At 47.3% G+C, this 20854-nt stretch overlaps 1 protein-coding gene across 4 annotated transcripts in view; it reads right to left on the bottom strand.

The window, feature by feature from the left end:
- LIN28B (lin-28 homolog B) overlaps positions 1-20854 on the bottom strand; it is a 203312-nt gene that overhangs the window by 54130 nt on the left and 128328 nt on the right. For all 4 annotated transcript variants that reach the window (XM_033938367.1, XM_033938370.1, XM_033938369.1 and 1 more), the window contains one exon: positions 984-1168. In XM_033938367.1, the coding sequence (XP_033794258.1) occupies positions 984-1168 (185 nt within the window). The remainder of the gene's footprint in view (positions 1-983; positions 1169-20854) is intronic.

Genomic DNA, 20854 nt, shown 5'->3' on the forward strand with positions numbered 1-20854 from the left:
GCGGCTGACATTTAAAACCGTGCAATAGTTTTGTTAAAAGGAAGGGGGGTAAGATACAAAGGGTGGAAGGGCGTGCTAAAGATTTCAAAGACGACACTGAATGTTGACGTCAATTCAGGGCCACTTCAAGAGCAGGTACCACCTGGGCTTTCAGCGGCCCCTCGTACGTAAAAGCATAAACATTTTTAATGATGCCGCAGTACATCTAATGAAAATGAAATGTGAAGTGTGAAATAGCATATACACATATCCCTATTTAATTTCCCAAAGATGGTCAGTTATTAAACAAGCACTTTTCAATAAGCAAAATCCAGATAAAGCAGAGAGGATGAAGCCTGAAAGTGGCCACTACTTCTCTAAGCACACACTGCAGAGATACTTTCTCCTATACACTCATTCCTGTCCCTCAATCCTTCCTCATACCATCCATTTCTCCATTAATTTTAGCTAATTACAAAGCAAACCAGTGGAGCAGAATAACATCTGTTGAAGCTCAGAAGCTCCCTTCCTATTCTGCAAGTCAATTAAGTCGAATCAGATCAAGTGCACCAAATTAATTTCCAGATGTACAAATAATTAACTGAAGGGTTCAGGTGTCTTTAAGATACTTATTTATTCAATTTTCTATACCGTTCTCTAAGGAGAGCTCAGAATGGTTTACATGGGTTTATTCAGGTCCTCAAGCATTTTTCTTTGTCTGTCCCGGTGGGTTCACAATCTATCTAATGTACCTGGGGCAATGGGGGGATTAAGTGACTTGCCAAGGGTTACAAGGAGCAGTGCAGGGTTTGAACCCACAACCCCAGGGTGCTGAGGCTGTAGCTTTAACCACTGTGCCACACTCATCTGTGTAAAGTCACACACAAGTCATAGAAGAGAGAGAGAAAAAAAGGAAGATTTAAAACAATGCAAATCCAAAAGACCCTCCCTTCCCAGCCACAACCTCAGAAAGTTTGCAGAATGAGGTACAAAAATAACGTTACCTATCTCCCTTTGGTTTTCTTTTCTGTACTGTTTTCCCTTTGGGTCGTCTTTCACTTCCTATACAGGGGCCCCCACCTGGGCCCGTTACCCGTATTGTCTCAAGGCCTTTGGCAGATTTCTTAAAAGTGAACGCCACTGCTTCTCCTTCCTTTAGGCTTCTAAATCCTTCCATGTAGAGTTTGCTCTGTGGATAGGAAAATAGGGTTTAGTGACTCGCCCCCCCTCAAGCACCTTGAGAAAAATATTTAAATAATTTTAACAATAACAAACTGCTTCCAAAGCACATGTGTACAATCTACAGTCATTAGCAAAATAAACTGCTTTTGCCATCATGACACTAAGGGCTGGATTCTGTAAACGGCGTCCCGATTGTAGGCAGCATTAGGCGTCCTACCACTGTCTAACCAGCCAATTGGGACGCATGTCTTTTTGAAAAAAAAAGCTCCCGAGGCAGGCTGCCTACATTGGCAGTGTCTCCAGGAGCCTAGGGAGGCCTGCAAGGCCACCTAAGGCTAGGCATGGGTGTGGTTTGCCCCGGAAGTAGCCTTAGGTGGACCTTGGCAGCCGTACGCGTCTCCCTTGGACAGCGGGAGACTCGTACAATGTAGGCCAGCAAAATGCTGACCTACATTGTAAGTAGACTCGGCCGCTAAGCTTATCGTGGTACGATAAGTTTAGCAGCCACACTAGCTGCCGCCCTTCCCACCTGAACGATGCCCAATCCCTCCTGCTGGCAATCTACAGAGGGGGTTGTGGGGGTTCCAGCAGGAGGGATTGGGCATTCCTCCTGCTGGCGATCTACAAGGGAGAGGGTTCGGAAGGAGGGATTGGGTATTCCTCCTGCTACATTCCTTTGGGTAGGACAGGCGGCCGCTGGCGCTGCCACTAATCTTTGCGGCAGAGAAATCTCTTGCTGCAATAAGCTTAGTGGCCACATCTACTTACAACCCAATTCTCTAACCGGTGTCTAAAACATGGACGTCGCTTTAGACGGATTCACTTTAGACTGCTATAGGCCCGATTCTATATAGGACGCCTGTTGGCTTCTGAGACTGGGCATCCTATACAGAACCTGGGCCTAACTGCTCCTGTATAAAACAGATCACCAATCTTATGAAATTACTCACAACATAATATGAGATCTCTGGTAATAACTACACAAATTAGTGGTAAAATAACACATATGTCGATAATGATGACCCTAAGTATGGCTTAATGTGTTGTTACAGCCATAATATATTTGCACTTTATCATGTTAGGCAACAATATCATGCATTATTATGCCCTAATGTATGTTAGGGTAAAATAATGCTATACAGATTGAACAGCCCAGCTTGTAATGAACACTGCAAGCTGAATTATTTCTGGAAAGATATTACCAGCAAAAGGCTGGCACTCTTTCTGTACTGGGAGGATATGAATACTAGGCTGCAATCCAGTGCTCCCAGGCAGCACCTTAAAGAAGTTTTAACAGCCCCCTCCTCCCAAAGAATATTCCCATTGAAAACAAACACGTTGCCAGGAATCCTTCAGGGCAGGGGATGACTGGCATGTGTGTGTTGGGGGGGGGGGGGGTCTCGTGTAAGGCAGAAAGAAGCGACCCCCCAACTACTTCTGCTATGCCAGCTCTGGGTTAGAAATGGCAGCAGAGCCCTCTAGTGGTTGTCTTGTGGTACTACTGCTAAGGGCTCAAGTTCCATATATGCTTTTCAGGGGAGACCTGTGTACTGGAAGAAGGGAGAGGGTTAAAGCTCTTCAAGAAGAACTGAGGTTTAGGGGTGGGGGAAGCTTCTCATTTCTAGTGGACAGCTTCAGAGGGAGAGGGAGACAGTTGTCTTCTAAGGCCTCTTTATAGAACTGCCCAGGAGCATCAAGCTGTAGCTTAGTGCATTGAGGCTCCCCCAAAACATTAAAGCAGCAGCATATGAGGTTTAATTGCAAGTTATTATCTTTTATGTGCCATAAAGTCACTAAATCTGTGGTTTTTAATTACATAAAAAACCAACAACCCAACACAGCCATGTTTAGGCACAAAAGCACCTGCACAGTGGTTTATACATAAACAACTACAAAACTGTACAAAATGCAAACATTATACACGTGCATACATAAACACGCTTACTATATATTCTCTACTAAAACTCAAGAAAATAATGCAAAAACAACAAAACAAGGGACGTCTTATCTATGGATAATACCCATAGCACCAGGCTAGATGGAAAAATTATGTCCTATCTGTTAATTTTCTTTCATTTAGACGCAGCAGATGAATCCAGAGACTAGTGGGATAGCACACATCTACCAGAAGGTGAAGATAGAGAAACTGATTTGCAGGAGTATATCTTGGATGGAACCTCTCCTAGCCATTAGTATCACTCTTGCCCAAGCATCAGGAACAGTGTCCTCAACACCAAACTTCTTTCCCATATAAAAAATAATAAACTCCATGACAAACACCACCTGAATCATACCCGAGCCAACCTGCATGGGAAACATGCAGAACGCAAGACTGGGTGGGGCTCTAGATTCATCTGCTGTGTCTAAAGGAAAGAAAATTAAGAGGTAGGACATAAATTTTCCTTCCTTAGTGCCGGCAGCAGATGAATCCAGGGACTAGTGGGATGTAGCAAAGCCAACCTCAATCCAGGTAGGCCGAACATATCACCTCTGCAATGACCGAAGCGCCAAAGGACGCATCCATGTGCTCCACCACATCCAAGCGTTAATGCTTAGAAAACGTGTTTGAGGATGACCAAGTGGCCGCCCTACAAATTTCCTCCAGAGAAAATCCCCTGGACTCAGCCCAAGACGTAGCCATTGCCCTGGTCGAGTGAACCTGAGGAGCCTCTGGCAAACGCCTGCCCGTCAATATATAGATTCATTGGGGAAGTCCTGGAGACCCGACTGGATTCTGGCCCTCGAGGACCGACTTTGACACCTGTGCTCTAGAGAAAAGGAGGCTCAGGGGAGATATGATAGAGACTTTCAAGATCATGAGGGGCATAGAGAAGGTGGATAGGGACAGATTCTTTAGACTGAAGGGGACAGCAAATACGAGGGGACATTCTGAGAAACTGAAGGGAGATAGGTTCAAAACAAATGCAAGGAAGTTTTTTTTCACCCAAAGGGTCGTGGACATTTGGAATGCGCTACCGGAGGAAGTGATCAGGCAGAATACGGTACAAGGATTCAAACAGGGATTTGATGGATTCCTGAGGGATAAAGGGATCGTGGGATACTGAGGGAGGAGCTGGGAGGTAACACAAGTATAGGAAGTAAATCAGGTAATGAGTATAAACTAACCTGGTCGTGCATGTGCAAGACCAGAGGGCTAGGACTTCGATAGGAAGGCAGGACTTAAATGGGAAACCAAGGTGGCAAGGGAGCCCCTTCTGATGATTCAGACAGGTCTTGACCTGTTTTGGGCCGCCGCGGGAGCGGACTGCTGGGCGGGATGGACCTGTGGTCTGACCCGGCGGAGGCACTGCTTATGTTCTTATGTTCTTAAGAAATAGCCTCCCAGACCAAATGAGCTACCGAGGCTTTGGAAGATGCCAGACCTTTCCCGAAACCTGAAAAGAGCACAAAGAGATAATCTGAAAGACTAAAATCATTAGTAACCTGAAGATAGTACAACAGCACTCTACACACATCAAGCAAATGCAAAGACTGAAACTTCTGCCCGCAATCCTTCTCCTTCTCCTTAAATGATGGAAGGAAGAGGGACTGATTGACATGAAAAGGCAAAATCATCTTAGGAAGAAATGAACGAATTGTCCAAATCGAGACCCTTGCCTCCGAAAAACAAAAGAATGGATCCCTGCAGGACAAAGCCTGCAACTCGTACACCCACCTAGTCGACGCCAGAGCCACCAGAAAAACTGTCTTCAAGGTAACATTCTTGAGTGTCGCTTCACTCAAAGGTTCAAAAGGAGCCTTAACTAACAGCCCCCCCCCAAGAACCACCTTCAAACTCCAGTCTGAACAGGATCTCCGCAAAGGCGGCAGCATGCTGTTTACACCCTTAAAGAATCTAACCATGTCCAGCTGAGACCCCAAAGCAGAGTTTGATACCTTACCTCTGTAACAGGTGATAGCCGCCACTTGGACCCTAAGGAAATTGTAGGCTAACCCTTTAGTCGCCCCATATTGTAAGAAGGAAAGAATGTACGACAAGGAAGACTGAAAGGGAGAAACCCTTAACTGACCGCACCAAGACTCAAACACTCACCAGGCACTAGCATAAGCTTTAGAGGTAGACCTTTTTTTTGCCTCAGCCGTGTCCTTTCAATAGCAAGACGATAAGATCAAAGCGGGAGGGGTTTCCCAACTGAACCGGTCCCTGCATGAGGAAGTCCGGAGTCATTGGAAACTGAAGAGGCGTGCTCTGCTACCGCCTCCTCAGATCTGCCTACCATGGATGGTGCAGACAACCTGCAGCTACGAACATCCTGGAGCCCAGGAAGCATGTGACAAGATGTAACACCCCGCCGAGCTTTGGCCCGGTCGGAGATGCACACAGCCAACTTTGTGGAGGATAAGGAAGACCTAACACATGCCCCCTCCCCTCCTAAGTCTGTCCCTTGTGACTTCCTCCGAGGGAGTCTGCCTAGACATTGGCCTTTCTTACCATGTGCTCTGCTGACAGAGGCCAATGTGCCAACTAGATCACCCTCAGCCCCAAGACTGAGGGATCCCCGAACCCCTTCCATATTCTAACTGCCCTGCGCCGAGGACTGGAGGCACTGAGCCCTCTATCTGGACTGGCTGGTGTCCACCACAACCACCATCCAGGTTAGTATCACCATTTGTAAGCTTTCACACAGGTGTCCCACCCCTAACCACAAATGCCTACTGTGGGCGGACAGAGGACATCACCTCTGCCGCGTCTTGTCAACTGGAGACACCAGCGACCACCTGTACAGAAGGGAATGCTGCAGAGGCCCCACAAGAACCCAAGCCTACGGAACCACTTCCAGAGTTGCCATCCTGGAACCCAGGACTTGTACCCAATCTCAAACTGACGTCTGGAGCCTGACTGCTCCTCCTTCAATAGGAATTACAAAGAAAATGGAATAGCATCCCTGGCCCCTTTCTTCCCACTCCCCCCTCCAACATGGATGGTTTCAGACACCGATACGATTATGAAAGAAATGTTACCCCAGGGTTACAAAATAATACCTCTATCTAGAAACTAGAAAAAAGAGGGTGGCATAGCAATAATTTTGAAAGAATCCTTTGATTATAGCAAAATAGACTCAAAAACCACAAAAGACCTGGAAATATTAACTTGCAAGGTCACCAACACCCAACTGGAAGAGGCATTAATCGTGACACTATTTTACATTCCCCCTAAAAAGTGGACTAGTATTAGAGAAAAGTTCTTCGAATACCTCACTAACACCCTAAAAGAAACGTACAACCTGCTACTGGGAGACATAAACGTAAACCTAGAGCAAATGGAAAAAACAAACGTGATAGAAATTGACACTTTCTTAACAACTCTCGGTTTCACAATACCAAAACCAGAGAAAACACACGAAAAAGGACACCAACTAGACATAGTTACCTTTTCGCAAAAAGAAATCCCTGATCCAAAGATGCATCATAGCACAAGGGCCAGGGAAAAATGCATCTGGTCAGATCACTACATATGTAATTTTGATCTATATTGGCAAAAAAAATCACCCCCAACCAAAATATAAAAGAAAAACCCCAAAACCAACCACAATCATCAGAAGAGGAACTATAAATCCAATAGAATTCTGGGCCCACTACGAACTACAACCCAAAACTGAGAAAATACAAAACTTCCCAACTAGATGGTTAAAGTTTAGCAAAGAAGTGTTAGATCAAATAGCACCATTCCAAACATACAAAAAGAAAGAAAGGGTTCGACTCTGAATTACTAACTAAAACAGGAACTGAGAAAACTAGAAAGAATCTGGCAAAAAACAAACAAAGAGGAAGACAAAATACATTGGAAACAAAAAATGAAAAACTACAAAGATCTGATTAGAGAAAAACGAACAAAACACTACGCACAAAAAATAGGGACACCCAAAACAAATAGCAAAGAACTGTTCAAGTTGGTAAACAGACTAACAGACACTACCCAAATCCTGCTACGGGAAAATGAATGTATGCCTTCACCCTCACCCAACTTCGAATTCCAACTTGGACCCCACGAAAAAGAACCCACAGTAGACATGCTCTGGAACCATTTTGAACCTCCAAACTGGCACCAATTTCTAACCCTGTTCGATAAATATACCAAATCAAACTGCCTACTGGACGTATGTCCTTCCAAGACCTTGAAAACAGCCACACTAGATTTTAAAAAGAATCTTTTTAATTGGATAACAACCACTCTCATGGAAGGAACATTTCACGAGGAAATGGGACATATACTGATCACACCCATCCCTAAAGATTAAAAAAACTCACTAGCCCTGAAAACAAACTACAGACCCATAGCAAGCATACAGCAATGTTACTTACCGTAACAGTTGTTATCCAGGGACAGCAGGCAGCTATTCTCACTAGTGGGTGATGTCATCCGACAGAGCCCTGATACGGACGTCTCACAAGCATGTCTTGCTTGAAGAAACTTAGAAGTTTCGAGATGCCCGCACCGCGCATGCGCCAGTGCCTTCCCGCCCGATGGACCGGGCGTGTCTCCTCAGTTCAGGTAGCTAGCCTGAGAAGCCAACCCAGGGGAGGTGGGTGGGACGTGAGAATAGCTGCCTGCTGTCCCTGGATAACAACTGTTACGGCAAGTAACATTGCTTTATCCCAGGACAAGCAGGCAGGTATTCTCACTAGTGGGTGACCTCCAAGCTAACCTCAATGGGATGGTGGGAGTGTTGGCAACTTAAGAGAATAAATTTTGTAACACTGTTTGGCCAAACTGTCCATCCCGTCTGGAGAAAGTATCCAGAAAATAATGAGAGGTGAAGGTATGAACCGAGGACCAAGTGGCAGCCTTACAAATCTCCTCAATTGGTGTCGATCTGAGGAAGGCTACAGAGGCTGCTATTGCTCTGACCTTATGGGCTGTGACCCTACAAGGAAGGGATAATCCAGCCTGGGCATATCAGGAAGAGATACAAGCCGCCATCCAGTTGGAGATGGTACGCTTCGATACAGGTCGACCCAACTTGTTCGGATCAAAGGAGACGAAAAGTTGAGGAGCCGTTCTGTGTGGCTTGGTGCGATCCAGGTAGAAAGCCAAAGCACATTTACAGTCCAGAGTGTGAAGAGCTGATTCTCCATGATGAGAATGAGGCTTTGGAAAAAATACTGGAAGTACAATGGATTGATTGAGATGAAATTCAGAGACCACTTTAGGCAGGAATTTCGGATGAGTGCGGAGGACCACCTTGTCATGATGGAATACTGTGAAAGGTGGATCCGCCACTAAGGCCTGAAGCTCACTGACCCTGCGAGCAGACGTGAGGGCCACCAGAAAAACCACTTTCCAGGTGAGATACTTAAGTGGAGCCCTATTGAGAGGTTCAAACGGAGGCTTCATGAGTTGAGAAAGGACGACATTGAGATCCCAAACCACAGGAGGAGGTTTGATAGGAGGATTGACATGGAAAAGTCCTTTCATAAATCTGGAAACCACAGGATGAGCAGAAAGAGGTTTCCCCTGTAGAGGCTGATGGAAAGCCGCAATAGCACTCAGGTGGACTCTTATAGATGTAGACTTGAGACCAGACTGAGACAGGTGTAGAAGATAGTCCAACACAGAGGATAGGGAAGCTCGCTGAGGCTCCTTGGCATTGGAAATACACCAGGAAGAGAATCTAGTCCACTTTTGGGAGTAGCATTGTCGAGTAGCAGGCTTCCTGGAAGCCTCTAAGACATTCCTCACTGCTTGAGAAAACTGGTGAGGAGTTACGTTGAGAGGAACCAAGCTGTCAGGTGGAGAGACTGCAGGTTGGGATGAAGCAGTGATCCTTGATGTTGAGTAAGCAGAGAAGGAAACACTGGAAGAAGGACTGGTGCCCTGCTGCTGAGTTGAAGCAGAAGGGAGAACCAAGGTTGTCTGGGCCACCGAGGAGCTATCAGAATCATGGTGGCTTGGTCCGATTTCAATTTGACCAGAGTCTTTTGAATGAGAGGAAATGGAGGAAACGCATACAGAAATCGATTCCTCCAATCCAGCAGAAAGGCATCTGCCTCGAGGCGATGAGTGTAGATCCTGGAGCAAAACTGAGGCAGTTTGAAGTTGTGGGGAGCCGCAAAGAGGTCTATCTGAGGCGTCCCCCATTGTGCAAAGATCTGATGAAGGGGGTTGGAATGGAGAGTCCATTTGTGAGGCTGGAGGAGTCGATTCAAGTTGTCTGCCAAGACATTGTCCTTCCCCTGAATGTAGACAGCTTTGAGGAAGGCATTGTGGCGAACTGCCCAATCTCAGACTCTGAGAGCTTCTTGGCAGAGGGAGGCCGATCCCGTGCCCCCCTGTTTGTTTACATAATACATGGCGACCTGGTTGTCTGTGCGGATGAGGACCACCATGTCGTGAAGCAGATGTTGAAAAGCTTGAAGAGCATAGAAGATTGCTCTGAGCTCCAGAAGATTGATCTGATGGAGGCGGTCCGCACTGGTCCAGAATCCCTGAGTGCGAAGCCCATCCAGATGAGCCCCCCAGGCATAGGCCGAGGAATCGGTTGTGAGAACCTTCTGATGAGGAGGAGTGTGAAACAGCAAACCTCTGGATAGATTCGAAGAGGTCATCCACCAAAGTAGAGACTGCCGAAGAGCAGGAGTGACTATGATGTGTCGAGTCAACGGGTCTGACACTTGAGTCCATTGAGAAGCTAGGGTCCACTGAGGAATTTTGAGATGGAGCCTGGCAAAGGGTGTCACATGAACTGTAGAGGCCATGTGGCCCAGGAGGACCATCATGTGTCTCGCTGAGATGGACTGGCGAGAAGATACAGACTGGCAGAGATGAAGAAGAGCATCCATGCGCTGAGGAGGAAGGAATGCTCGAAGCTGAATGGTGTCCAGTACCGCCCCGATGAAGGGAAGGGACTGGGTAGGCTGCAGATGGGATTTGAGGAAGTTGATCTCGAAGCCCAAGCTCTGCAGGAAGCAGATCGTGGTCAAGGTCGCCGAAATGACCTCTGGAGCAGAGGGGGCCTTGATGAGCCAGTCGTCGAGGTAGGGAAATACCTGAAGACCCCTGTTCCGGAGTGCAGCGGCCACCACCACCAGACACTTCGTGAAGACTCTGGGAGACGAGGACAGGCCGAAAGGAAGCACTCGATACTGCAGATGTAGATGTCCCACCCGAAATCTGAGGAACTGGCGGGAGGCCGGATGAATGGGAATGTGAGTGTAGGCCTCCTTGAGATCCAGAGAGCATAACCAGTCGTTCCGCTCGAGGAGGGGGTAGAGAGAAGCAAGGGACAACATGCGAAACCTCTCCTTCACTAAAAACTTGTTGAGGACTCGAAGGTCCAGGATGGGTTGCAGATCGCCCGTCTTCTTCGGGACGAGGAAGTACCGGGAGTAAAAACCCCGGTTGTGCTGGTCCACCGGGACCGGCTCGACGGCCCGAAGCCGAAGCAAAGCCTGAGCCTCCTGAAGGAGAAGGACGGTCTGCGTTAAGTTGGAAGGATACTCTCTTGGAGGGTGGTCCGGAGGGACCCGATGGAAATGAAGAGAGTATCCTTCTCTTACGATGGAAAGGACCCAGAGGTCGGTGGTAATAGCCTCCCATTGATGGTAAAAATGATGGAGGCGACCCCCGATGGGAAAAATAGGGGGATGCAGAACAAGGTCGGTTATGCTCCCTGGAAGAGAGTCAAAAAGGCTGAGTAGCCTTCGGTGCAGCCGGCGGCTGAGGTTTCTGCTGAGCCTTCTGGGGAGGCTGTCTCTTCGCCGGTTGTCTCGCAGCAGGAGTCTGACGAGGAGTGTAGCGCCGCTGATAAATCAAAGGCGGTCTAGAAGGTCGAGACTGCTGAGGCTTGGGCTTAGGCCGAAGGATAGATTGAAAAGACTTTTCATGATCCGAAAGTTTCTTGGTAACAGTCTCGATAGACTCGTCGAATAAATCAGCGCTCGCACAAGGCACATTGGCAAGTCTGTCTTGGAGGTTCGGATCCATGTCAATTGTCCGAAGCCATGCCAATCGACGCATGGCCACGGAACAGGCGGCAGCACGTGCCGAGAGCTCGAAGGCATCGTACGAGGACTGCATCAGCTGAAGACGTAGCTGGGAAAGGGAGGCTACCACTTCCTCGAACTCGAATCGAGCCTGAGCATCAATGTAAGGAGTAAACTTGCGGAGCACCGGCAAGAAGAACTCCAAATATGAAGAAAAAAAGAAATTATAATTGAGTACTCGAGACGCCATCATAGAATTCTGGTAGATTCTCCTACCGAACTTATCCATCGTTCTCCCCTCTCGTCCCGGTGGTACAGAGGCATAGACCTGGGAGGGATGAGAACGCTTGAGAGAGGACTCGACCAGCAGGGATTGGTGAGAGAGTTGAGCGCCCTCAAACCCCTTATGATAAACAATGCGGTATCTTGCATCCAATTTGCTCGGGACCGCAGGGATGGAGTACGGCGTCTCGAAACATCGCATGAATGTTTGATCCAGTAATTTATGCAGAGGAAGTCGAAGAGACTCCGCAGGAGGATTAGGCAAGTGCATGGTGTCGAGATACTCCTTAGAATACCGAGACCCAGTGTCCAAAGTCACATCCAAGTCATCCGCCATTTGCCGGAGGAAGGAAGAAAAAGACAACTGGTCCGCCAGTACCGGCCTCCGAGACGGACTGGAGGAAGTAGAAGCCTCAGGATCCAGGGAGACTTGGGAGCGACAAGGAGAATAAGAGGTAGATGGCTCCTCGTACTCCGGCCCCTCCTGGGGAGATACATCTGATGAAGAGTACCCCAGATGTGGCAGCTTCTTCTGTGGTGAAACCTCCGAGTGGCGCGAGGAGTGCCGAGAGGAGTGTCTGGATCGATGTCCCTCCCGGTGCCGGGAGGGAGAGCGAGAACGACTATACTTCGCATGGTCCCCCGAAGCTTCCAGTGAATGTATGGGACTGGAAGCGGTAGAGCGAAGGGGCGGAATGGAGGTCGCCTCCCGTGTTGCAGCCCAGGCCTGGTATGGAGTGCAGAAGAACTCTTCCTGTGATTTACTATGCCCAGGACTTCGATCATCAGTCGGGGGAACGGCACCGTGATGGCGCGGAGGCGTAATGGGCTCTAAAGGAGGCATATCACTAAGGGAAGCCCGCCTCGAGGGACCAGCCGCCCTTCGCCGCTCCTCCTCGTCAAGCAACGAGATCGATCGACGAGGGGGAGGGGGCGGTCCGCTCCCTGGGACCGGGACCGGGAGGTCACCCTGGATGGAGGCACGCCCGGTCCATCGGGCGGGAAGGCACTGGCGCATGCGCGGTGCGGGCATCTCGAAACTTCTAAGTTTCTTCAAGCAAGACATGCTTGTGAGACGTCCGTATCGGGGCTCTGTCGGATGACATCACCCACTAGTGAGAATACCTGCCTGCTTGTCCTGGGATAACCTTATTTACCAAGCTACTTGAAGTATTGGTCAACTTGGAGTTAGTGAACTATCTAGACAAATTTAGCATACTCAATGAACACCAATCAGGATTCAGAAAAGGTTATAGCACTGAGACAGTCCTAGCCTCAATCCTTAATCACCTATACGGCTTATTCAGCAAAGGAATAAGTGCTCTGATTTTACAATTAGACTTCAGCAGTGCTTTTGATCTTGATGATCACGAAATAATGCTACACTGCCTAGATGCAATAGGACTTACGGGAAGAGTAAGAAATTGGATACAGAGTTTCCTAACAAAGAGATCATACCGTGTGGTTAGTGGTGGGGCATACTCAAACTCCTGGAAAAACCCCTCGGGAGTGGTTCACCACTATCACCTACACTATTCAACATCTACATATCATCCACTTATTGCAAAAGCTAAACTTAAACTACTACATATATGCAGATGACGTTTCCATTTTAATCCCAGTGAACAGCATAACCAACGAAACCTCAGAATACATTTCTCATATTATGACCGAAATAGAACATTGGACAATCAACTTCAAACTGAAACTAAACACAGAAAAAACAAAAATCTTCCTTGCAAGCCCAACAGACAAAATTACCAAAACAATACTACATATAAAAGATCACGACTACCCGATTACTAAAACCATAAAAATATTGGGAGTCACATTAGACACACATTTGACAATGGTTGAACACACGAATATAGTGGTAAAAAAAAGTGTTTCCTGACATTATGGAAATTAAAGACCATCAAAAAATACTTTGACCCATTATCATTTAGGTACTAGTGCAATCGCTAGTGCTTTCTACACTGGACTATTGCAATATCGTTTATATGGGTATACCCAAAAAAACAGTGAGGAAACTTAGAATTGTTCAGAACACAGCGGTCCGCTTGATATTTTGATTGAAAAAAAGCGACCATGTTAGCCCCTACTACAGACTGCTGCACTGGCTGCCAGTCGAGGCACAAATAATATTCAAGTTCTCTTGCATATGCTTCAAGCTGGTTTGGGGACTAGCTCCTACCTACCTGCTACTTCACTTCGTACTATACAGCCCTACAAGACAAACCAGAAACAGCAATCTATTTGCATACCCAAGCATTACTGGCTGCAAATACAAAACCTTCCTGGATAGAACTTTTATGTACCAAGCAAACACACAACAACACTGGCTGGACAACTACATTAATGGAGCTAGACTGACCTACGACGCTTTTAGAAAAGTCATAAAAACTGCCTTATTCGACAGATATATCACCTAAAAAGTATCTGCACCAAACTCTAAATCCAATTCTATTATTTCTAATATGTCCCCTCTGAAATTCTTAACAAACTGTATGTTATATTGTAATTCGCTGCATTTTAAGATTCTGCCTATTGTAACTCGCTGATTGTCCAGCTCTCTTCAATGTGAACCGCCTAGAAGTTGCACGATTATGGCGGTTTAGAAGAATAAAGTTATTATTATTATTATTAACAGCACCTGAAGCAACCTTCTCACCTGCCTTGTCCTCTGAATATGGGGACCCCAAGAAAGAATCTGCGACGGGAGAGAAAAACTCTACTTGTAACCTCGAGCTATACCGAGGACCCCCCTGGTCCACAGTTATTCTGGCCCACTCCCCCTGAAACGAGGACAGCCAACCCCTGATTGACACAGCAGAGTGGGCCAAGACCCCATCATCACGCAGGGCATGGGGCTAAAAGTTGAGCTGGTTGGGAAGAAGATGGATTGGCTGGACGAAAGGACTGTTTCTGTGAAAACCTGGACCTAGAGCTGAAGAATGCATTATATGAAGCCTTATTTGCCGATTTCCCTGGCCTATACTGCCTGGTATCTCTAAAATGTGGCCTATACGAAGGAGACCTACCCGAACTCCTAGCTTGTCCTCTGGTAGCCTCTGAGAATTGGAGTCACCAAAATCCTTAACCAATTTATCCAAGTCCTCTCCAAATAACCAATGGCCCTGAAAAGGGAGCCGCCCCAAACGCAATTTAGAGGATGCATCAGCAGCACAATGTCGAAGCCACAATTGCCGTCTGGATGCCACTGCCAGAGACATTTGCTTCGCCAAGGTCCGCACTACATCGTATAAGGCATCCGCCAGATATGCCAGCCCTGACTCCACATCTGGAAAATCCAGAGGCAAAGCCTCCCTTGACTCCACAATCCGCTGGACCCAATAGAGACAAGCCCGTTATATATAAGAACTGCACACGGCCGCCTGTAGAGTCAGGTCTGCCACACCAAAGGATGCCTTTAAGGTCGACTCGAGTCTTCTGTCTGGAGGATCCTTAAGAGCCCCCTCCCCCCCTTCCATTGACAAAGTGGTCTTTTTAATAACTACTGCGACTAGTAAATCTACTTTTGGAAGTTTGAACATGTCCAGCTCCCCCTGAAACAATGGATATACCTGTCCCATAGCCTTGGCCACCCTCAGACCTGCTTCCGGCATGGCCCACTGCGCAAAAATTAACTCCTGCATTGCCTCATGTACCGGAAAGGCCTCAGGCAGCCTCCTAGTGCTAGCCATAAGGGGATTGGCCATGGCAGATACCCCTGGGTCAGACTGAGAAATCTGAAGGCATTCTAATGCCTTGGAAATAAACGCTGGCAATTCCTCCCTATGGAATAGCCTCAGCGCAGAGGGATCACCCCCTCTGACACCAAAGACTCTGTCATCTTAATCCTGACCATCAGGATCCCCGGGGGAACCAAAATGAGAGAGAGTTCAGAGGTGTAAGCCTGTCCTTCTGCCTCATGAGGTTCTACTCTGCACCGCTTACCCCCCTGCTGACCCCCTCCCCCCAAAACATTCTGTGGCAGGGCCAGCGAAAACTGGGCCAAGCTACTTCCTGCACTCACACCCCCTCTAACCGAGCTTCCTTTTGCAATAAGAATGCTTTATTTAGAAGCAAAACAAACTCCGGGGAAAACGGTAGAGACCCTGCTGGACAAAATCCCGGCCCGCCTCTACCTGCACCTCTCTCTCTCCAACTGCTGGCTTTACAACCCCCCGATGCACTTCTGATTCCCGGGGGGAGTCTGTTCCTGCGGGACCTCCGGCGCTGACAAAGCCGCTACCGCATCTCCCACACATGCAGCCAAACATACGCCTGCTGGCGTTCTCCGCTTTCCACAGTAGAAACACCTCTTTGCCGCTTCTGCCTTGCACATCGGGTCCCCCCCGGCCTCCTCCCCGGCCCTCAAACCAGAGCTTCTCAGCCTGCACACAACACCCCTGACACCAGGATCTGTAAGTACTCATGTGCACCCGGCGACTGCAAGCTGAAGGAGGATATCCAGTACTGCAGGACCACAAGCCTGTGCCTGCAAACCTGGCACAAGAGTTTTGGTTTTATTTAATGGAAAAGAAGAACTCAGACCAACATACTCCAATAACCCCATGGGCAGGTGAGGTTGGGAAAGGGACCTAGGAGGGCCCAGGTATAGCCCCCAAAGTCAGCTCAGTCTGGCCAACACCCCTAGTCTCTACTGAACCTAAAGCAACAGGAGAAAATTATCCAGACATTTCCAGGAGCTGAAGCCAGGAGCTAGATAGATAGCAGCCATCCACCATGCTGGAGATAGAACATACTAATGGCCAGAAGAGGTTCCATCCAAGATATACTCCTGCAAATCAGCTTCTCTATCTTTACCTGCTGGTAGATGTGTGCTAGCCTCTGGATTCATCTGCTGCCGGCGCTAAGGAAATATGAATTTGTACCTTGGGAGGGTGTCAGATGTACAGTGAGACACCGAGGGTAGCTAAGGGTTGTGGTTACAGTTCTCACACAGACCGCACAAATGCCGACATACCATAGTCACTTCCTAGTGCCGGGAGCTCGGCAAGAGTGCTGCAGGAAAGGTCCCAGCTCTGCCAGAGCCTCAGGGCTAACTTGGTTGCATTGTCAGACCTGCCTAATCAGCTCTGAGTTTTCCAACAGAGCCAAGGCCATTCCCACAGCACTCTTCCTGGGCTCTCTACACTGAGAGAGCACCACAGAACATCAGCACTCACTCAATCTGTGACCATCATCCAGGGCTGAGGGTGGGGGGGGGAGTGGCAGCACAGAGGACACGCCGAATCTGGCAAGTAAGGTATGCGGGAGGCAGGGAGAACATGCTAGCTGGGGAGTAGGTTGAGTAAGGCAGTGAGAAATGTGTGTGGTCTCTAATTATATTTGGGTCACACCAATTTTAGTCAGTTCTAGTCCCAAAACTGCCTCACCTATACATGAGCGAGTATATATGGTAAGCAAAATGGGAAGAGAAAGAGAAAGGAAAATTAATGTTACACTTAAATAATTTATATTAATATTCTGCTGTTGCCAACAAATAGTCCATAGCGGATTACATCTGAAGAAATAGATCAATTAAACTAAGATATACATAAGTAACAAGATATTAGCCCAACATTAACTATTAAGATTAAGGGCTCCTTTTACAAAGCCAAGTTAGACTTTAAAAAAAAATAAATTCCTATGAGCGTCAGAACTAATACCACCATGGCCAGTGATAAAAAAAGCCTAACAAGGCTTCATAAAAGTGGAGGGGGGGGGGGGATTTCTGAAACAAAAACATTTTAAGTGGTTTTCTTAAATGGTAAGAGTTACTATAGATCCTATTTGAATTGGCAGGATTGATCATACAGAGGCGGCCTGATAAGGAAAGGAGATTGCAGTAAACAATCTTTTTTATAAGATTCCTTTTAAACTTGGAAACTTATAATAGTGTCCAATCAATGACTTGCAAATTAAATTGTTCATATACTGTGGGGTCAATTCATATAATGTTTTAAAACTCAACCCCCACAACTTAAACGTGACTCTGGCTTCGATTGGCAACCAGTGTAAAGCAGGTGCAATTCTATTTGATTTTCTTAATTAATTGAACACCTGAATTCTGTATTGTCTGCAAAAGTTTAAGAATATACTTAGCAATTCCCAGATAAACTATGTATACAGATACTCGTTGACTTACGACCTATGCAAGTTACGACTGTTCTACTTCACAACACGTTTCAACAGTTTCCCTTGCCAGCTGTTAGCAGCGCCAGTCTCCCGCACTCCCAAGTTTCGCTACTTTAAGATGATTAAAATATCATTACCCAGTCTAATATTCTTGCCTTAATTTAACATAGGCCGACTTATGTCCCGATCAACTTACGACCTGTCAATTGGAACCAACTGCGGTCGTAAGCCAACAAGTACCTGTACTACTAAGTTTTCTTAAAGTCCAAAAAGCACTTCTAGCAAGTTATACTTTCCCCTTGTTTATCTTTGGAACCAATTAAGAATTCAGTTTTATATTTGTTCAATTTCAGTCAAGAAGCATTCAACCCATTTGTAATCAAGTGAAAAGAGTGTGAAATTTTCTAACATCTTGTAATATATTATCCAGTTGAAAGGTGGATGCTGAAAATGTAGGCCAATGTTTTAAAGGCCTACAATTCCGGTGCACACCTTTCACGTGAATCGCAGCTATGGAGGAGTTTTACGACATCTAATGCCACTTCCAGCACTGGCCATGCCTACAGTGGGGTAAGGTTTTATAAAAGCACCTTTGTAGCTGCGATGAAGGTGCCCTTTTACTAAGTGCCAATAGGCGCTTACATTTAAAAAACAACAACATGATTTTAATTGTATTTAAATGGCTTTTTCCACTTAAGTTAGGCGCCTAACTTAAGGTGCCATTTATAGAATATGGGCCCCAGTGCCAATGAATAGGGTGTATCTGATGCTCTAGAGCAGTGTTTCTCAACTTCTTTAAGCCAAGTAACCCCCCCAAGCTTAACAAATACCAAGCTCCGCCCCAGATCTGCTCAAGCTCCCCCCTTGACCCTACCCCCATAATAGTACTAATTGTAATGCAATTTCTTCCATCCATTTTTCATACACCAAAATTTAAAAAACACAAAGCACGTATGCACAGAAAATATTAATTATCATTTATATTCGGGTTTTCTTTCAAAGTGGTCAAGGCAGATGACTATAAAATATGCAATCAGTAACAACTATAGAAAAATAGACAAATATAGAGCAAAATATAGACAGCAGATATAAATTCACAAACCTGACTCATTTTGATCAATAAACTGAAAATAAAATTATTTTTTCTGCTTTTGTCTGGTAATTTCATGAGTCTCTGGTTGCACTTCCTTCTGACTGTGCATCCAATATTTCTTTCTTTCTGCCTCCTGTATGCTTCTTCTCCTCTGGACCCCATTGCCTTCCCTAACTAATATCTCTCGCTCTCTCTCTCTGTGCTTCCATGAGTCCAACTTTTCTTCCTCTCTCCTCTATCTCTATTGGCAATATGTCTCCCTCTCTCTCTCACTGTCCATCTGTCTTGAGAGATCCAGGCATCTTTCCCACCCCCTCTACTGCCACATCCAACATTTCTCCCTCTCTCATCCCCCGGATCATGTGCAGCATTTTTCATCACTGCCCATCAGCCCCATGCCCATTTCTCCTTCTTTCACCCCTCTCCAGCATCATGCTACATCTCTCCCTCCATCACTATGTCCAACATTCCTCCCCCTTACATCCCCTTCAATCTATCCCTCTGGTCCCTCTTCACCACCATATCCAACATTTCTTCTCTAATCCTTCCCATGCATATCTACCTCTCTCCTCTTTCTCTCTATTCCCAATTTTCCTCTTTCTTCCTTTCCCTCTCACTCACACACTGATGCCCAACAATTCTCCCTATCTATTTCCTCCCTCCTGTCCCAAGTTAGTGCCCCTTCCTCCTTCCCTTCTGTGTCCCATGTTAATGTCCCTTCCCTTTCTTCTGTGTCAAGTTCATGCCCCTCCCCCTCCCAGCCTTCCAAAATAAAGTTGCATGCTGGGGCTCCCTACCAGACCCTCCTGCACCCCCACCTCTCCCGAAGCCGACTCAACTCATCCACAGAAGCCAATCCCTGCCTGCCTTGTCTGCACCCTCCCTCCCCCAAAGCTAATCCTGTTACTTTGTTGGAGCCAGACTCGCTCCATCCTCCCCCAGCAGCAACTCTGTTCAGGAACAGCATGTGCGATTCACACGCTGCATGTGGCTGGCACACAAGCCTTCCCTCTGATGCCAATTCTGAAGTTGGAGAGAAGGTTCTGGGTCAGCTACGCAGCGTGTGAGTCACTTCCTGTTGCTGGGGAGGAGGAAGCCAGCCCAGCTCCAACAAAGTAATAGGGTCGACTTTGGGGGTGGGGGATGGTGCAGTGGCTGGGCGGGCAGACAAGTAGGCAGGGAGGGATCTTCAGCAGTGGCTTCAGCAGCAGGGGTCAGACAGGGAGGGATCCCCGCTGGCAGCCAGGCCATGAACCCCCAACAAGCATACTGCAGGTTGAGAAACACTGCTCTAGAGGGTAATCATCTAGCATCCAGTGATCACTGGATGGGATGGGTTCAATATTAAGACATATGTGAAGATTTTAAAACACTCACACCAAGCAACAAAATAAAATCCTAATTTTGTCACAGTATCTGAAGGAATTAGCTCACTGGGAAAATCCGGGGTAGGTCATGCATTTTGGCTGTGAAAACCCAAACACCTGCTCTGACGCGGTCCCACCCCTCCTGACATCAGGGGCAGGATCGCGTCAGAAAAAATATGCTTCTGAGGATGGTGGTAGCCTGCAAGGATCATGTAGAGCACTGGCGATTCTCTCTGCAGGTTGCGGTAAGAGCGGGAGGGCTGGGAGGAAGCCAGAGGACCTGTAAAGAAGGGGGGAACATTCAGGCCTTCGGGATGGGGGGTGGGCCAGGCCTTCGTGGAATGGGGGCCCTGATCTAGAAGTACATGGAGGGAGGGAAAGGGGAAGGGTAACTGCTGGACAGGGGGGAGGGTAAAAGGAATGGAGAAGAGGTGCTGCTGGACCTGGCAGAAAGGGAGGGAAAGGAAAGCTTCTACACACTGGAGGGGAGGGTGAGATGGTGCATGGGGAGAGAGCAAGTTGGGTTGGGGGATGGGAAGGAGGGTTGCCATTCGAGGGAAGAGGCAAGGACAGAGAGAGTGTGCAGGAGGCAGAAAGTATTGGACTCATGGAGAAGGTGAGATGGATGGGGAGGTCGAAAGAAGGGAAGGAGAAATGTTACACTGGGGAATGAGGGAGAGATGCTGGATGAAGGGTAGTTGAGAAAAGGAGTTATGGTGGATCTGGGGATGGTGGGGTCCATCGCTGCAGCTGCGTGGATGGAGATGAAAAAAGGAAAGATTCCAGACCTCCGGGGGAGGGGAGGACAGAGATGGAAGCTGAATGGTTAACACGGAGAAAGAAAAAAGGAGGAGACCCTGGC

The sequence above is a fragment of the Geotrypetes seraphini genome, chromosome 3 (genome assembly GCF_902459505.1).
Source record: "Geotrypetes seraphini chromosome 3, aGeoSer1.1, whole genome shotgun sequence".
Taxonomy (NCBI): Eukaryota; Metazoa; Chordata; class Amphibia; order Gymnophiona; family Dermophiidae; genus Geotrypetes; species Geotrypetes seraphini.